The 14,570-nt window shown below is 39.7% G+C and overlaps 1 protein-coding gene across 6 annotated transcripts in view; it reads right to left on the minus strand.

Moving 5' to 3' along the window:
* Positions 1–12,866, minus strand: part of EPS15L1 (epidermal growth factor receptor pathway substrate 15 like 1) — a 41,934-nt gene extending 29,068 nt beyond the window's left edge. For 3 of the 6 annotated variants that reach the window (XM_068420570.1, XM_068420571.1, XM_068420569.1), the window contains exons 1-12: positions 12,832–12,866; positions 8,696–8,737; positions 8,379–8,468; positions 7,987–8,034; positions 7,195–7,290; positions 6,532–6,594; positions 5,487–5,612; positions 3,862–3,921; positions 3,290–3,526; positions 2,198–2,355; positions 1,610–1,766; positions 801–863 (exon numbers count right to left, since the gene is read on the minus strand). In XM_068420570.1, coding sequence (XP_068276671.1) covers positions 801–863; positions 1,610–1,766; positions 2,198–2,355; positions 3,290–3,526; positions 3,862–3,921; positions 5,487–5,612; positions 6,532–6,594; positions 7,195–7,290; positions 7,987–8,034; positions 8,379–8,468; positions 8,696–8,737; positions 12,832–12,861 — 1,170 coding nt within the window. In that variant the 5' untranslated portion in view covers positions 12,862–12,866. The remainder of the gene's footprint in view (positions 1–800; positions 864–1,609; positions 1,767–2,197; positions 2,356–3,289; positions 3,527–3,861; positions 3,922–5,486; positions 5,613–6,531; positions 6,595–7,194; positions 7,291–7,986; positions 8,035–8,378; positions 8,469–8,695; positions 8,738–12,831) is intronic. The other 3 variants (XM_068420574.1, XM_068420573.1, XM_068420572.1) reach the window with 1 other exon arrangement.
* Between the last annotated feature and the right edge of the window lie 1,704 nt (positions 12,867–14,570).

A 14,570-nucleotide genomic window follows, 5' to 3' on the forward strand; every position in this document is an offset into this window, starting at 1 on the left:
TTTATTCAATATAAAAAACCCTCAACAAGCCAACCAACAAACCACAAACAGATAGCATAGTAAAATGTGACTTTTTTTGTGGAAACAACAGGTGAATATCCAGTTCAAATAATTTAGTCCTTATTTTTAGATGAGCTTTTCTTTTGTTAACATGCCATTCAGACAACCCAGACTAATTCTTCAAGCTAGCAAATCAAAAGCTTCTAGTATCACTTTTATATTTTCAGACTAGATAGAGATTTGCTGAGACCTGTACTGTATGCTGTACAGGATCATAATAAGGTGTTACCCAGTTTGATTATGAAATAAATTAAATTGAGCTGCTGCATTGCTTAGGATAACACAGTTCATTGTTCCACATGAACTGAAAACTAATCTGCTATGTTCACAGTAACACACAGTTTATGTCAGGTTATATTCAGGTAAAACCACAGTAGATGGAAAAAAAGATACAATAAACTGAAAATAATAGGAAGCTTAAAGCTCTCACACCAAGATATAATTATTGCTTACTCATGTAGTTCTCTAAAGCTGTAACTTTAACATACCAACCCTGAGTTGCCTGTCAAAGAACTTCTTGACAGACCAATGCATCTCATTGCTGAAGAAAGCAGTACCCCCAGTCAACAGCCAATACTGGTAACTTCACACTACTGTGACATTATCATCATGCTAAGAGCAAGTGTCACAGAACACAAGAGCAAAGAGACAGGAGAAGGCATAGAAACAAAAACTTTTTTAAAGTTACAAGTAGCATACATAAACAAATTTGCATTCTTCTGGACATTACAATTACTCACACGACGCATTTCTGTTAGTGCTGAGATCTCAGTTCCTACAGGGGTCAAGTAACCTGACAGAGTCTACAGAAAAAGGATATAGGAAAAACCTTAAAAGGACCAGAGCAACAGCAAGAATTAAAATATATTTAGAGGCTCAAAAGCTTTCTGGTTAGAGAAAAATCAAAAAATTAAAGGAAAATACTATATAATTTATAGAAAAGATTAATGTCTTGACATGACAGAAGTACTTACACGTTTAAGCTTCAGAAATACGCTAACACAGTACTGAGGAAAGGAACAATGCAGGGTTCAGCAAAAGATTGGATACTCCAGTAAAATGGTATTAACAGCGATGGACGTAGGACCACAGACTGTCGTGCTACAAGGCATGAATCAACCACCAACTCCCAGAAACTAGGAAGTCATCACTCTTCGTTTAGCCATTACATTTTCATGGGAGGAATTTGGTGCTGATCACAGTCAGGGACAAGCTACTACACCAGCTTTTAACAGTTGCTTTTAACAGGTCCCTGATGTTAAAAAACAACCCTTCTCTATGACAAAGGAGTCTTTTTCATGCTAGGCTTTTCTCAGCATTATTATTCCTTTATTTATGGAATATTCTGCATTCTTCTTTATTTACTGTCTTGTGTTGTTAAAAATTTATGTATATTTCCAAATGTTGAAGAATTTTGTAAGAGGAGAGAAGAAAAAAAATTTGGCAATTCTTTACCATAATATTAAAAATTTTACAAAATTAATACTCAAAGCCCATAACTTTCAAAGCACACAAGCTCAGTGTTATCTACAAATAATCAATGACTTACCTGTACAGGAGTATTCCTCTCTGTGGGAGGGATCATATCTGGGGACAACACTTGTGGAGGATCAATCCCTTTACTGACCTTCTGTTGAATGAGATACATGGCTAGTGCAAACTGATCTTTGCTTAGCTTTCCTATTTGTCTTGTGTCTGCCAAAGCCCTGGTAAAAAAACAGATCATACTTATAAACAAGGAAAGCTTATTTCTCCTCTACCACACATATACACATAATTTTCTTTTGATTCAGCCTCATCAGAGGTTGCTTACTCTAGTGAAAGAGTTCCATAAACAGAGCAGAATTTTATTAGACACATTTAACTGAATAGAACAGCAGTACTCTGAGTAAATATTTAGAGCACTAGAACTTCAAAAAAGAATCACAATTCACAGACTACCCCCCTCCCAGAAAAGCAAAGTGAGTATTTATATCTCCCTTGTTTTCCATCTAGCCCACATATTGTAGTATGGCAACAGGACAGGTTGCATTTTTTTGTTTGGGTTTTTTTTAGTGTTAGGATCACAGTTCTGGCTGGATAATCTCACCTCCCAGATTAGCAAGTTATAAAAATACAGCTACTAGGTAATTCTTACCATATATGTGCTAGAAGATTCTGAGACAGACCTGAATGCATAAAAATGTCCTTTACTTCCTGGCCACTCACAAAACCATCCATGTCTGTGTCTGTTTTTAAGAAAATTTCATCGTATCGCACTTTTTCGGACATTGGTACTACCCAATTCACAGATGGCTGTAAAATAAAGAAGATAAACAGTCTTTATCAACACACTGAGTATATACGACGTTATTCAGAGTCAGATGTGCTGAATGTCTTGCAAAATCAAATCTGATTGGTAAATAGGTATTTCCCCTTTTCCCATAAATGTTTTAGCTTAATATTTTTTATCTGAATTATAAATACTGATAAACAGCTATTCATCAGTTGAAAAGCATTCCTTCTTTGCAAATATGGACCCAACTGGGCATACTAAGTCCTCATGCTAATAACACAGGAGATTTAGAATGTAAATCAATGATTTCTTTGGTATTTGTTGTGGTTTGACCTGGCAGGCAGCAACTCACTGACTCTCTCCCTGACGCCCGAAGAATGGGGGAGAGAATTAGAAAGGTAGAGAGACTTGTGGGTTGAGATGAAAACAATTAAATAATTAAAATAAAATAAAAATAGAATATACAAACAAGTGATGCACAGTGCAACTGCTCACCACTCGCCGACCAATACCCAGCCCACCCCTGGCTAGTGATCCCAGAGGAGAGAAATCCCGAAACCACAAACCCAGAAGAGAGAGTGAGCAACTTCCCGGCAAACACTCATCTATACACTGAGCATGATGTTGCATGATATGGAATATTCCATTAGCTAATCTGGGTCCATTGCTCTGGCTATGCTCCCTCCCAGCTTTTTGTGCACCTGCACACTAGCAAAGCATGGGAAGTCGAAAAGTTCTTGATTTCTTAGCAACAACTAAAAACATCAGTATATTATCAACATTCTTCTCATACCAAATCCCATCCAAAACACAACGCTGTTCTAGCTACCAAAGAGAAAACTAGCTCTATCCCAGCCAAAACCAGGACAGTATTAAAACAGACACATGAATAAAACCTTTTTATGGTTTCACTTTCTATGAAAAGTGAAAATTCCCCATAAGACTTGCTTGTACCTGTGTTTGTTTGATGCTGTGCTTGGGAGACAAACTCCCTGTGCTGTTCAGACTGTTGACACTACCATGAGATGGGGTAGAACGGAGGCTATCTTTTGGTGGAGGACTTGCAGGGAGAACAGGAACTGCACCAGGAAAGACAGGAGTCTTCTTTCTTTTAGAAGGTGGTATGAGAGAAGGGGGTAATAGTGAAGGAACTGGCTCTTTCTCAAGAGCTCTATAAACCAAATGCATTGCCTGCAAAGGCAAAGAGGTCAGATAAAATTAACAATTAGAAGAAAAAGCAACAAGATTTTCCAGTGTCAGTCATTTATATATTAATAAAACAAAGAAGTAAGATCAGAGATGTAAAACAGAGCAGATAATTTTGAATGTAATTCCAAAAAGTTTAATCTTGATGACACAGGCAAGAGTCAGCAGATGGATTTGAGAAAGATCATTTAATAGCTCCATGTGAACAATTTAGATTAGAACAGTCGACTGTAGCAGAGAAAGCTGCAAAGCTCTTGAGAAAAAACTGAGCGATTTGCTCTAGCAGACACACTGTGAATTGAGAATTTAAAGCAACCTACCACAGCAAATTCGTCCTTGTCCAGGTGACCATCTTTATCAATATCGCTGAGATCCCAGACCTACAGCAATTATGATAAAGACAATGATTTAGAGACCAAGTTACACTTCGTGCCTTTGATGTTCATCATCATCATATTAAGCATGCTCTCTAAAGAGTCCTAATAGATTTTTGTGAAGATCATATTAGTTGTACTAGACCCAGCTAAACATTCTCTGATGAAACAGACTGGATTAGAGTTTTCTGGCAATGTGAATCAACACTGGCTCTAACAAATTCTGGATGCAACACAGGCAAGTTTTTGATCTTTCTGTGCTGCAATTAAGGAGTCATCAAGCTGACTAAAAACATCCAGGAGGTGGCATTCAGAAGTGTCCAGAGGGTGTGGGCTAGCAGATTGGACAAATTTGTCTTACAAGAAAGTTAAAATATTTCAGAAAATTCAATACATTTCTAATTTGCATTCCATTCCTAAATTTCTAGTTTTCATTTTTAGCCAAAAAAATAAGTCCACCCCCCTGAATTTTCTATAGGAGAGAATTTAAGCATCTATCAACTTTAGTACATTACTAGGTCAAGTACAGTCAATAAAACTTGCAGGAGGTTTAGAAGGATACAAAATCTTGTGTACTCTAATACTCAGTCATCAGCTAACACTGTTTAATCATCAATATAAATTGGAGACAGTACAGTAGAATGGACAGAATGCTAAGACTGAGGTTCAGTCAACTCAACTCTACTCCCAGCTTTATCACTGGACCCTTGTACAAATTTAAACTAGTTGATTTATCTCCTTTGCCCATTTCCTCAGTCCCCTATCTTGTCTGTAAACTTTTCTGGAACAGGAAAAAGCTTCCTGCACTTCTATCATGACAATAACAAGAAAAAAAATATAAAGCCTTTCAAGACTGAGCACTTCACAATATTCAAGTACAGAACTAAAACAAGTCATACTTAGATTTTGTAGATAATACAGAGAAAGAGGCAGTTCTTCCTGAAGAGATGAAAGTATATAACGCCGATACAGCTCTTACACAGAATATATTCAGTCATATCAATATGCAAAACATTAAAGAATAGATATTTTAAATGGAAGCAGAAAAATACTTTAAGGTTGGCCTCCCTTGCAAATATGCAATGGATGCACTAAATTCAGACCTCAGAAGTATTTCTGAATATACATGAAAAAATACTTGACAATTTGACAGCTACAGTAAACCAGGATGTTTTCAAGTGTTCTCTTGTACAAACAGTGGATAGATTTAATGGTACATCTAATAACTTCTATTTGGAAAAAATGACAAAACAATGGAATATAATGTATAAAGCTATTATGGTTTAGGAAAGCTTTTTCTTGTTTTTAAACAACCAAAATCAAAATTTCCAGCTCTTAAAATTAATACAGAGATAATGAAGCCAATCTACTCTAGGGCCCAAATTACTACTATTATTCTTATTTCTAAGTGGAAGACTTCAGAGCCCACTTAATGTTCTTGCTTTATAGCATGCACTTGATGTAAAATCTCAGCCAAAACCTGACTGTGTTGATAAGTTACATTTAAATATTTAATGTTGTGACTACGAGAAGCTAAATAGAGAATAGCTAAATCTAAACAGCGTACTTACCCTTCCTAGGATATCAAGAGGTAGCTTTGAATTCATCAGTACTGGTTTTACTTTGTCTCCTGAAAGTAAACCATTTACTGGCAAAAGGCTTTCAAAAATACCATCAAACTTTGCTTTTTCTTCCACCTAGTTGGTAAGAAATAGCCTGAATAAGTAAAAAAGTGTGCCTGTGTGAGTGTCGAAAATGAGATCTTGCAAGAAATTAAGACTGGTCAGTAATGTACTCATTCTAAATTTCCAAGCTTTCTTGCAAGTGCCACCACACTGTACTTAAACGTAAACCCCACGGAGCTAGATTTAGGAGCTTCATTTCAAAGCTAAGGTTATGATAGCTAAGAGATTTCAACATGCAGCATACAAGATGTGTTTCTGTAGTGTTCTAAAAGGACAATGCATTCTGATTAAAACACTGCTGACTAGATTTTAAACCAACTCGGACAAACTCTGTAGAACTAAAAACTATTCTTCCCAAATAATTTGCTTCCCACTTTAAAGTACAACATGCAAGTACAAAAAAAGTCAGCATTAGAAGTTATTTTATTAAATTTCAACCTTTTGGAAAGTGTTTGTATTTGAAAATTAACTAAATACAAACATTCCCATGTATGTATCAAAAGTTACTTTTTTCCCCAATGATAGATATTGTGTGTATCACTGAATACGAATTGGAACATATGAACTCAAGCTTTAAATTAATACTTCAGGATGGATTTGGTGAAATGCTTTGCTGTTCTCAGTGGGGTTCCTTTATACAAACATGAAAGTGCCTACTATTAGGATTCTGGAAGAAATCCAGGCAGAAGATTAAAATTCATTGTGTCTTAAAAACATCACACCAGGGGTTGTCAAAGGCTTGTTTAATACTTATTTCAAATATAAAACTACAGCTCAATATTCTCTATCGTGCACAAGTCTGTCATCAGAAAGGGAGGACTTCTGAAGTGGGAAATATATTTGATACAAAATTCTCTCACTGGGAAAATTACAGACAAGGAAAGTATTTACTTTTAAAGAATGAATGGAATGTGTTGTCTTTTACACTTACCCTAACAGCCCAGTGAGTCTCTGTTGAAGGTGGTGTGATCAGCAAAGGACTGCTAGAGTCATGCTAAAATTAAAGAAATTTTTATTTATATGTATGTATATAAAAACACACACACACTTCCATCTCTAATCCTTACTAGTTGCTTTAAGAGGTGGTTATAGACACGAAGCTTAACTACACTGAGAAAAAGAAAAAAAGCTGCACACATACCCAAATAAAAAAATAAGTCATACTGATTTATGCTATTACAGGGCTTCGATAAGGACATTAGGTGCATTTAGGTACCCAAACACAGGACTAAGCCAAGCTAAAGGAGGTTCCACAGCAGCTACTGCAGGCAAAGCCGCAGTCAGGCCCTTTGCTACACACTCCTGTTGACCTAGCCCAAAAAATAATCTTTTTTTTTTAGCCACAGCAGCTGCCTGAACAAGCTGACCGTAGTTAAACTTGCATCAGCTCTGCAGTCCAGGAAGGGGCTGGTACATACTACTCAGGAAGACAGGACTATGGCAGCCGTGACTGCAGTTGTCTTAAGGAACAGTCTGACAGCAGCCTGAAGTCTCAGAACTATGACATTTACAAAACAGAAGATTATTCCAGCATTCCAACTGAAGCCTTAGTTCTCATATAACACATACACACATTTAGGTATATATTACTCACAAATTTAGGAGGTGGCACAGTCAAGTTCAGACTGCTCAGGTTAACATCATGGCCGTTCTGTGCACATGCTACAAGGCGCAACGCGACATAGAAACCCTACAAACAATAGTGTTGTCTATTAAAAGAAGCAACCAATCTACATCAGTGTCTCAACCCATTTATGATTTTTACTAACACTGTACACGTGCAACTCAGTAAAGTATGGGAACAACAGACACATAGTGCCATCCAGTTAACTGCATAGCGACATCCACCCCACTGCTTTTAAAGATGGTTCAGGAAAACCTTCACAATAACATGGAACAACGAGCAGAAAACTTCAAAACTAGTTTTTAAGAAGGACTCCCCTATAATTAAGTAAATTTCAACAATTTTCCTTAAAAATTAATAACGCTTAAAAAAATTTCTCCGTATCTACGAGTAACTTGATATTTAACATTCCAAACCATTTTTAGAAATGCTAGTTATATTTTCTCATGTAAGAAAGACTTCTAAAATAAATCTTAAAATCATAGTTTGTATTTATGAAAAACTCCATGACTATGTATTTATGTATCGCACACACTGATTATTTACAAAACAAAAGAGGGACAGAAAATTAGATCTAAACTTCTCCAGCAGCCTCACTGAGTACTTGGATATGAGCAGTGCTAGGAAAAAACCTCATCTTGTGAACAAAACCTTTTTTTAAAAAAAAAGCTAAGGATAACTACTATGGATATCAGGGTTTTACTGAAACAAGGCTAATCTGTGGAAGGTAACGTAAGAGGTCAACAGGCACATTTCATTTACCTGTTTATCCAAGTATCCTTTACCCTCTGGGTCAGCCAAATCCCATATCTGTGCAGATACAAAATAAAAGCAATTGTGGTTTTAAAAGAAAACTTAACTCAGCTCCACAGTTCATATTGTCTGCCTTCTTGAACTGTTTGTGGCAGCTTTCAAGTTACGACATACAGTGTTATTTAATTCTTAAGTTAACAATAAAAACGTTACACAAAAGACAATTTTTCCTTTTAGACTCCTATGAAAGTCAGAACAACACCTTGGAGCTACTACTGATCTGTGGTTAACCTAAAGTTCAAAGGATCTGATTTGCATTCCACTGAATTTCTCTTTGCAAACCCCTTCTGCTCAATGTTAGCTGCAAATAGTTACTGCGTTACCTAATTCCTTCAACTTACTTTTCCAAGGATAATATCTGAGAGACCAGATTTTTTAAGAAACAGCGCAGCTTCACTTGCCCCAACTCTCCCCGTATATGTTGGATCTACCTGAAAGATAAAAATTCACATTCAATTGAAGCATGTCTGTCATGAAAGCAGAGATAAGAAATGAAATGTCTCTCGTCTCTAGGTCACAAGGAGTTATACAAGCATGCACTACCATCAGCACAGAGAATTTACAGAAGTTTAGCACGGCAATGGGGAAAGGAAACGGGGGGAAATCTTGGGGAAGAGGAAATTGCACTTCATTTTTAAATTCTTTTTTAAGAACTTACCTGTTTGTAGTAAGTTTCATATAATGGATTCCCAGCAGCAAACTGAAAAACAAGAGAGATGTTAAGAAAACAAAGAATGAACTACAATCACAGCGCACCTTCAGGGATTGACAGGAAAAAAGTGTATAGTACTTTGCATATTACTTCTATCAAAAATATAAAACGGTATGTTAATTTGCTGTGTTCCAAACGTCATACTTGAAATCTAAGTGTTTTACACAAAAAGAATCTTCCTGTAAGCTTACAATAAACATGCCAAATTTTAATTTAAGGAGTTATCCAAAATAACTAAACCCTATTAACCAAACACAAGCAAACACCAACTCTTTGAAGGTCAATAGTTCTACTTGGCAGGAAAAATCATGCATTTTCAGAAGAGTTTCCTAAGCATCTTAAATGTACTTCATTTATATCCATCAACAAAATAAGCTGCTGCATTCTCCAACATCAGTATCCTCTAGAAGCTCTTGCTCTTCCAGAAGCTGGACAGGAGTTCAGAAGAAGAAAGCTACGACCGTAACTCATAAATCTGATTCATCCTTCTGTTGGCTTGTAAATGATCAGCGTAGATAATCACTGTGTTCCTGTCCACAGCAGGAAACATATCATCAGAGAAAAGGTGGAAGGAAATAGTCTGTCCAACTCTGAATAAAATCTAGTATGTTTTAGCCAACTATCACCAAACTATATACCTCTAGTTCATCGGAAAGCTCAGAGAAGCTAGCCAAAGACCAACTACAAGCTCCTCTAACTAATCTGGTGAGTATCCTAGAGCACGCAGAGACTGGATTCATACCAAGATACAGAGCAAACCACTCCAGCAGCAGTACTGAATGATCTCATCCCATCACCAGAGATTCTTGTCATCCTCATTTGATATTGTCAGCCATGACATACAGCTGACTTACCTGACAGAGGTGGCAGGAATCCAGGGTGATGTGCTTAAATGCTGTGAAGTTTCTTCTACAGCAATATATTCATCCAAGTGCTGCTGGAAAGCACTTCACTCGATTCTCTGCTTGCAGCATTTTGCAAAGATTAAGCTTCTCTGACCGATTTACCTAAATGACTGCATCTCTCTGATGAAGCAGCCCAGACAAAATGGGCTCAAGGGATAAAAATAGCACAGCTGCCTATCTACCTGTCACCACATGCGACTACATCACTATGATTCAAGAGGATTCTGTAATTTGATGACATCTGCTGATGAAGAACCTACACAAGACAGTGTTGATGCTGGCAATCAGAGAAAAACATTTTGAAGTGTTTGCAGTTGATGAGTGGTCAAAGGATGTAACACAGAGGTTTGGTTTGACTCAGTTTAACAACCCTCTGGTTTCTATGCCTACTCCGTATTCCCCAAAACATCATCTACGACCAACACTTCACACCATCTCCCAAACAGACACTTCAGAACCCTGGTGCCTTGTTGTTTGACCTCTACGTTGATTTCCTATACAAATTTGAAGTTCAAGTCTCAACCGTGCACTCTCACAGCAGATCTGGTACACTTCATTTGTGGTACGCAGTACACGCACATGGATACGTCTCCACATCCCTTAATGTAGGTCTGGGAAAAAGGCACAAGCTGCTGCCACCAGAACAATTAATAAAGCCAGTTCTCAGCAGCCCTCTTTCCTGAGGTCATCTCAGGGCCACCAAGAACTCTGGATCTGACAAATAAATAATTCCTTGGTGTCCTCCTCTCTCACAATTTTCTTTCAGCCACTCTTGTCACATCATATGATGGATGAAAATAGGTACTGTGAAAGGGGAAAAAAACAAGGTGTCCCACAAAGATGAGAGCCAAAAGAAGGTTGCTGCTGCTCCAGAAAGATTACCTTTGCCCTTTCTCTACTTGCCGAGTATCCTGAGCTGTCTCAGAAGACTGAGCTACAAAACGATCTGTGCTGTCCCAACATCTCTAACATAACTCTCCATAACCTCCAGAGGCTGTAGGGTGAACATGCCTGGCACAGTGGAAAGACCACTGATAAGGTGATCAAATATGCAAGAAAATAAAGTTATCAAAGATAAACAACAACTGAAACTGCGTCTGATTTAACTCCAAGAACTGATTTTACATGCTTGCTCTTCAACTGTTTTTCTGAAACAGACAGCTGAAACGTTAAATAGTTTGTGTCCTGTACATTAGACATCTAAATTCTTTCATAAAAACATAACTTCATAGCACAATAGAACAATAACAAAACTCATTTATGAGAACAAATATTATTAAACACTTTCATGTGCTTGAATTACCCATATTGTTTATACCTCCTAATATGTTGGTATTCTTTCTGAGTGAACATGCTTCAACATTACAGCACATGTAACCTCTCATTCCTTTTAATACCATTTCTGGCACTGATTATAACTAGCACATATCTCTATAGTAATCATGAAATTAAGGCTATTAAAAGAAGAAGTTTATTAATTTCCAGGGAAATTCTGTTTACTGCCCTGATTACCGCTAGATTACTCTTAACATTCAATACAGAAAAAGAAGTTTTAAAACTAGAATGCTTCCATCGAGTTAGTTGGAAAATAGTATGTCAAAATAACTGATATGTTCACAGAATGTGGCCCTTTTTCCCTCAACATATTATACAAAAGAAAATACCAACAATGCCAGTCTCTCAAATATTAATTAGAATTTAAACAACAACACAGAAGCAGGATTTCTAGTATTGATACATTTTTACGAACGTACTATAGAAGTTCCACAACAACAAACTCTTTGTCCAGAGTTTATTTTACATATATATTTCGGACCACATTACTTCACTTGAAAACTTTTGATAACAGTTTGCACGTGCATGGATGCTTTCAGATGTTTCTGAACACATTCATTTAATTAAACAATGTTAATTAGGACTCCTACTGCTACTCAGAAGCTAAAAAGCAGTGCTCTCTCTTAGCAAGACACACAGCAAATTACATATGACCCATCCATTGAAAGATAAATTTTCAGAGTATCAGAAATAAAAGCCCATTCTTAAGAGGAAATTTATATATTTAAGTAGTGTGAACTAGCAATAGCATTTGTTCTGAATTCCTGACTGGCCTAGCCACAGCGTAGAAACAGTTTTAATTTCAAGGCATTGGGGGGTGGTGGGGTGGTGTTGCTTTTGTTTTAAAGGAAATAAGTTAACTGACTATCTTCACAGGAATATGGAAAAGAATAAACAGTGATCATCGCACTGTTCAGGTTTCAATTATTTGGGTGAGAAATTAATCAAAAAACTTGTAACAACCATAACAACAAAAAACTACCCAAGGATCCCAAACATTAAACCAGAGCTCGGAACACAGCCTCTCCCCAGAGGCATGCCACCCTCCCTGTGCGAGACAAGCTCCAAGGTTCAGGGTCTCCCACTCCCCTGCAGAAGCCTCATCCTCCTGCTGAGGGGTAAAAACCTCCTTCTCATTCCTACATTCTGAGTCCCTTACTGGGCTACTACCCTACTCATGCACCTCCCAAATATTAAGCACAGTCATGACACCCCAACAGCTACAGGCGGCATTAACCCCGTGTTACAAACAGGAAAACAGGGTGACGTGACCCAAGCCGGAGTCCCCAGCAGAGAGCCGAGCCCCATCCCTCCGGCAGCCCAGCCCTGGACCTCAGACCACCCGGACCGCATTAATCCCCGCAGCTCAAACCCCGGAGCTGCAGCTCGGGGAGGGAAAGCGTTCAGAAAGCCTCGGGGCTGCCCTGCCCCTTCCCCAGAGGGGCAGCTCCGGGGCCTCCATGAGGGGAGGGCGCCAGCGCCTTTTGTGCCCCCCACAGCAGCGCCGGCGCCTGCCCCGGGAGGCTCAGCCCCGGCCCGGCGGCGGGGGACAGGCGGGGGCTGCCCGTCCCCGCCCGGGGGCTGCTTCCCGCCGCGCACCGACCCTCTCCCCGCCGCGGGCCGAGCCACCCCCCGGCCGCGGGGAGAGGCAGGGCCTGTGCCCCGGCGCCGACCCAGCCCCGGATGCACCCGCCTGCGGGAGGGGGACCCGCACCGGGGAGGGCCCGCTCCCCCTTCCCCGATCGGCGCTCAGCCGCCGGGGCCACAGGGCCGCGTCCCCCCTCAGCCGCCCCCAGCTCCCCCCCACCCCGGGCGGGGTCCGGCCGCCGGCGGGCCGGTTACCTGCTGGCTGAGGGGGATGAGCGCCGCCATCTTCCTCCCGCTGATTCGGGCAGCGGCCGGGGCGGGGGGAAGGCGGGGCGAGCGGCGGCGGGAGGCGGCCGCGCTGGGCCTGGCCTCGGCGGGCGGGGGCCGGGGCCTGCTGGGCCGCCGCCGCCCGGGAGTTGGGGCAGCTGAGGAGACGCGTTTGACCCGGGAACAAAGCGGCCGCGGCTTATCTGTCACCGGCAGCCGTTCCCCAGCGCGGGGAGCTGCGGCTCCTCCCGCTTGTCCCGTCCTGCCGCAGCTCAGCCCCTGCTTCCCGCAGTCCCTCTCCTCCAGCGGCCTCAAGCCAAGCTGGCGTGACCTACCTACCTTAGGACAAAGACTGCAGCTGCCCTGGGCAATGTTCTTCCAGGTATCCCAGTCAAGGCAGTGACAGACCTCTCAGCTGGGGGACCTGCATCCAACTTTCTCCTGGACAAACCTCGTTCTTTTTACTTCATTACACTAAACCTTGTCAAAATAGACTTCACCAAACTAAGCTTCCTCTGGTCAATGATCAAGTTTTCAGCATCAAATACTACAAAGTTAACAAATCCCTGACTGCAACGTATAAATACTGAACAGGAGCCAGAAGGAGCCTAGATCATTGCAGTCATAAAAACTAAATCAACAGGAGTTTGTTTAGGAAAAAAGGTCATTACAGTGGATTTCAATAGTTGTCCAATTCCACAGCGTCACTAGAATTGTTTTACAGGGGACAGCGCTCAGCCAAGCAAAAGTGAAAGAATTTGACCTCAATCGCTCCAGTGGCTAGAAACTGGCCCAGCTGAAGTGGTAAGAAAAAATAATTCCCAAAGGGAAAATAAAATTAATGACATTTTTCACATGTATTTTCCAGTCTTCCCATCTGGCTCTCTGAACAAAACTGAATGGTTGCAGGAAAACACAGTCTGTATCTGAGTGGCAAGAGGAAGCATCACAAGACTGAAAAAAATATCAGATAAAGTAATGATTTTAGTTAATATCAAGTACAAGTTATTTATAATCCCAAATAGCTACAGCAAAGGCACATAAAAAGGCTTACTACATAGGTTAAAAGCAAAAATCTTGAAAATACAGCCAGGATCTTACATTTATATCACAACAAAGCGCTCTCACTGTGAAACGTGGAGTTAAAGTTACAATTAAGAAACACAATGACATACATTTCTTAATAACATACAGCACCCTTGCAACCTTGTTTCATTCTGTATCTACCTTAGAAATAGATTTTGTGTTGTTCTGTTACAGAACTAAACCCAGAAAACAAAAATCCAGGCAAAATAAAAATTATCTATGGCACAAGCTGAATATCTCTATAATTATATTAGATACATAATGACAAATTTCACTAAGTCACTGGAAACTACATAGACTTGTACAAGGGCAGATAATGGCCTACAGTTTGTTGTCTCACGTAAAGGTCTTGAAAAAAATAATTCCTGCTGAATAACTACTTTTATTCTAAGTGCCCTCTAATAATTTTCAGTTATGGCCTTCAAATCAGCTCAGAAAGTCTGCATAAATATGTATTTTGTTAAAACATATTTTAGAGATCTCTCAAGCATGGAAGCGCTAACTCCTTACAGTCACAACATCTTTATCTTTTAACAACAGCCTTCCTTTATGTTTTTCTTCGACCATTTCCACGACCATCTTTGAAGAATTCCACAACGGCAGTGACAGTATTTTAGTAATGAAGAAATAACTATAAACTC

This window comes from Nyctibius grandis, chromosome 31 (assembly GCF_013368605.1).
Source record: "Nyctibius grandis isolate bNycGra1 chromosome 31, bNycGra1.pri, whole genome shotgun sequence".
Lineage (NCBI taxonomy): Eukaryota > Metazoa > Chordata > Aves > Nyctibiiformes > Nyctibiidae > Nyctibius > Nyctibius grandis.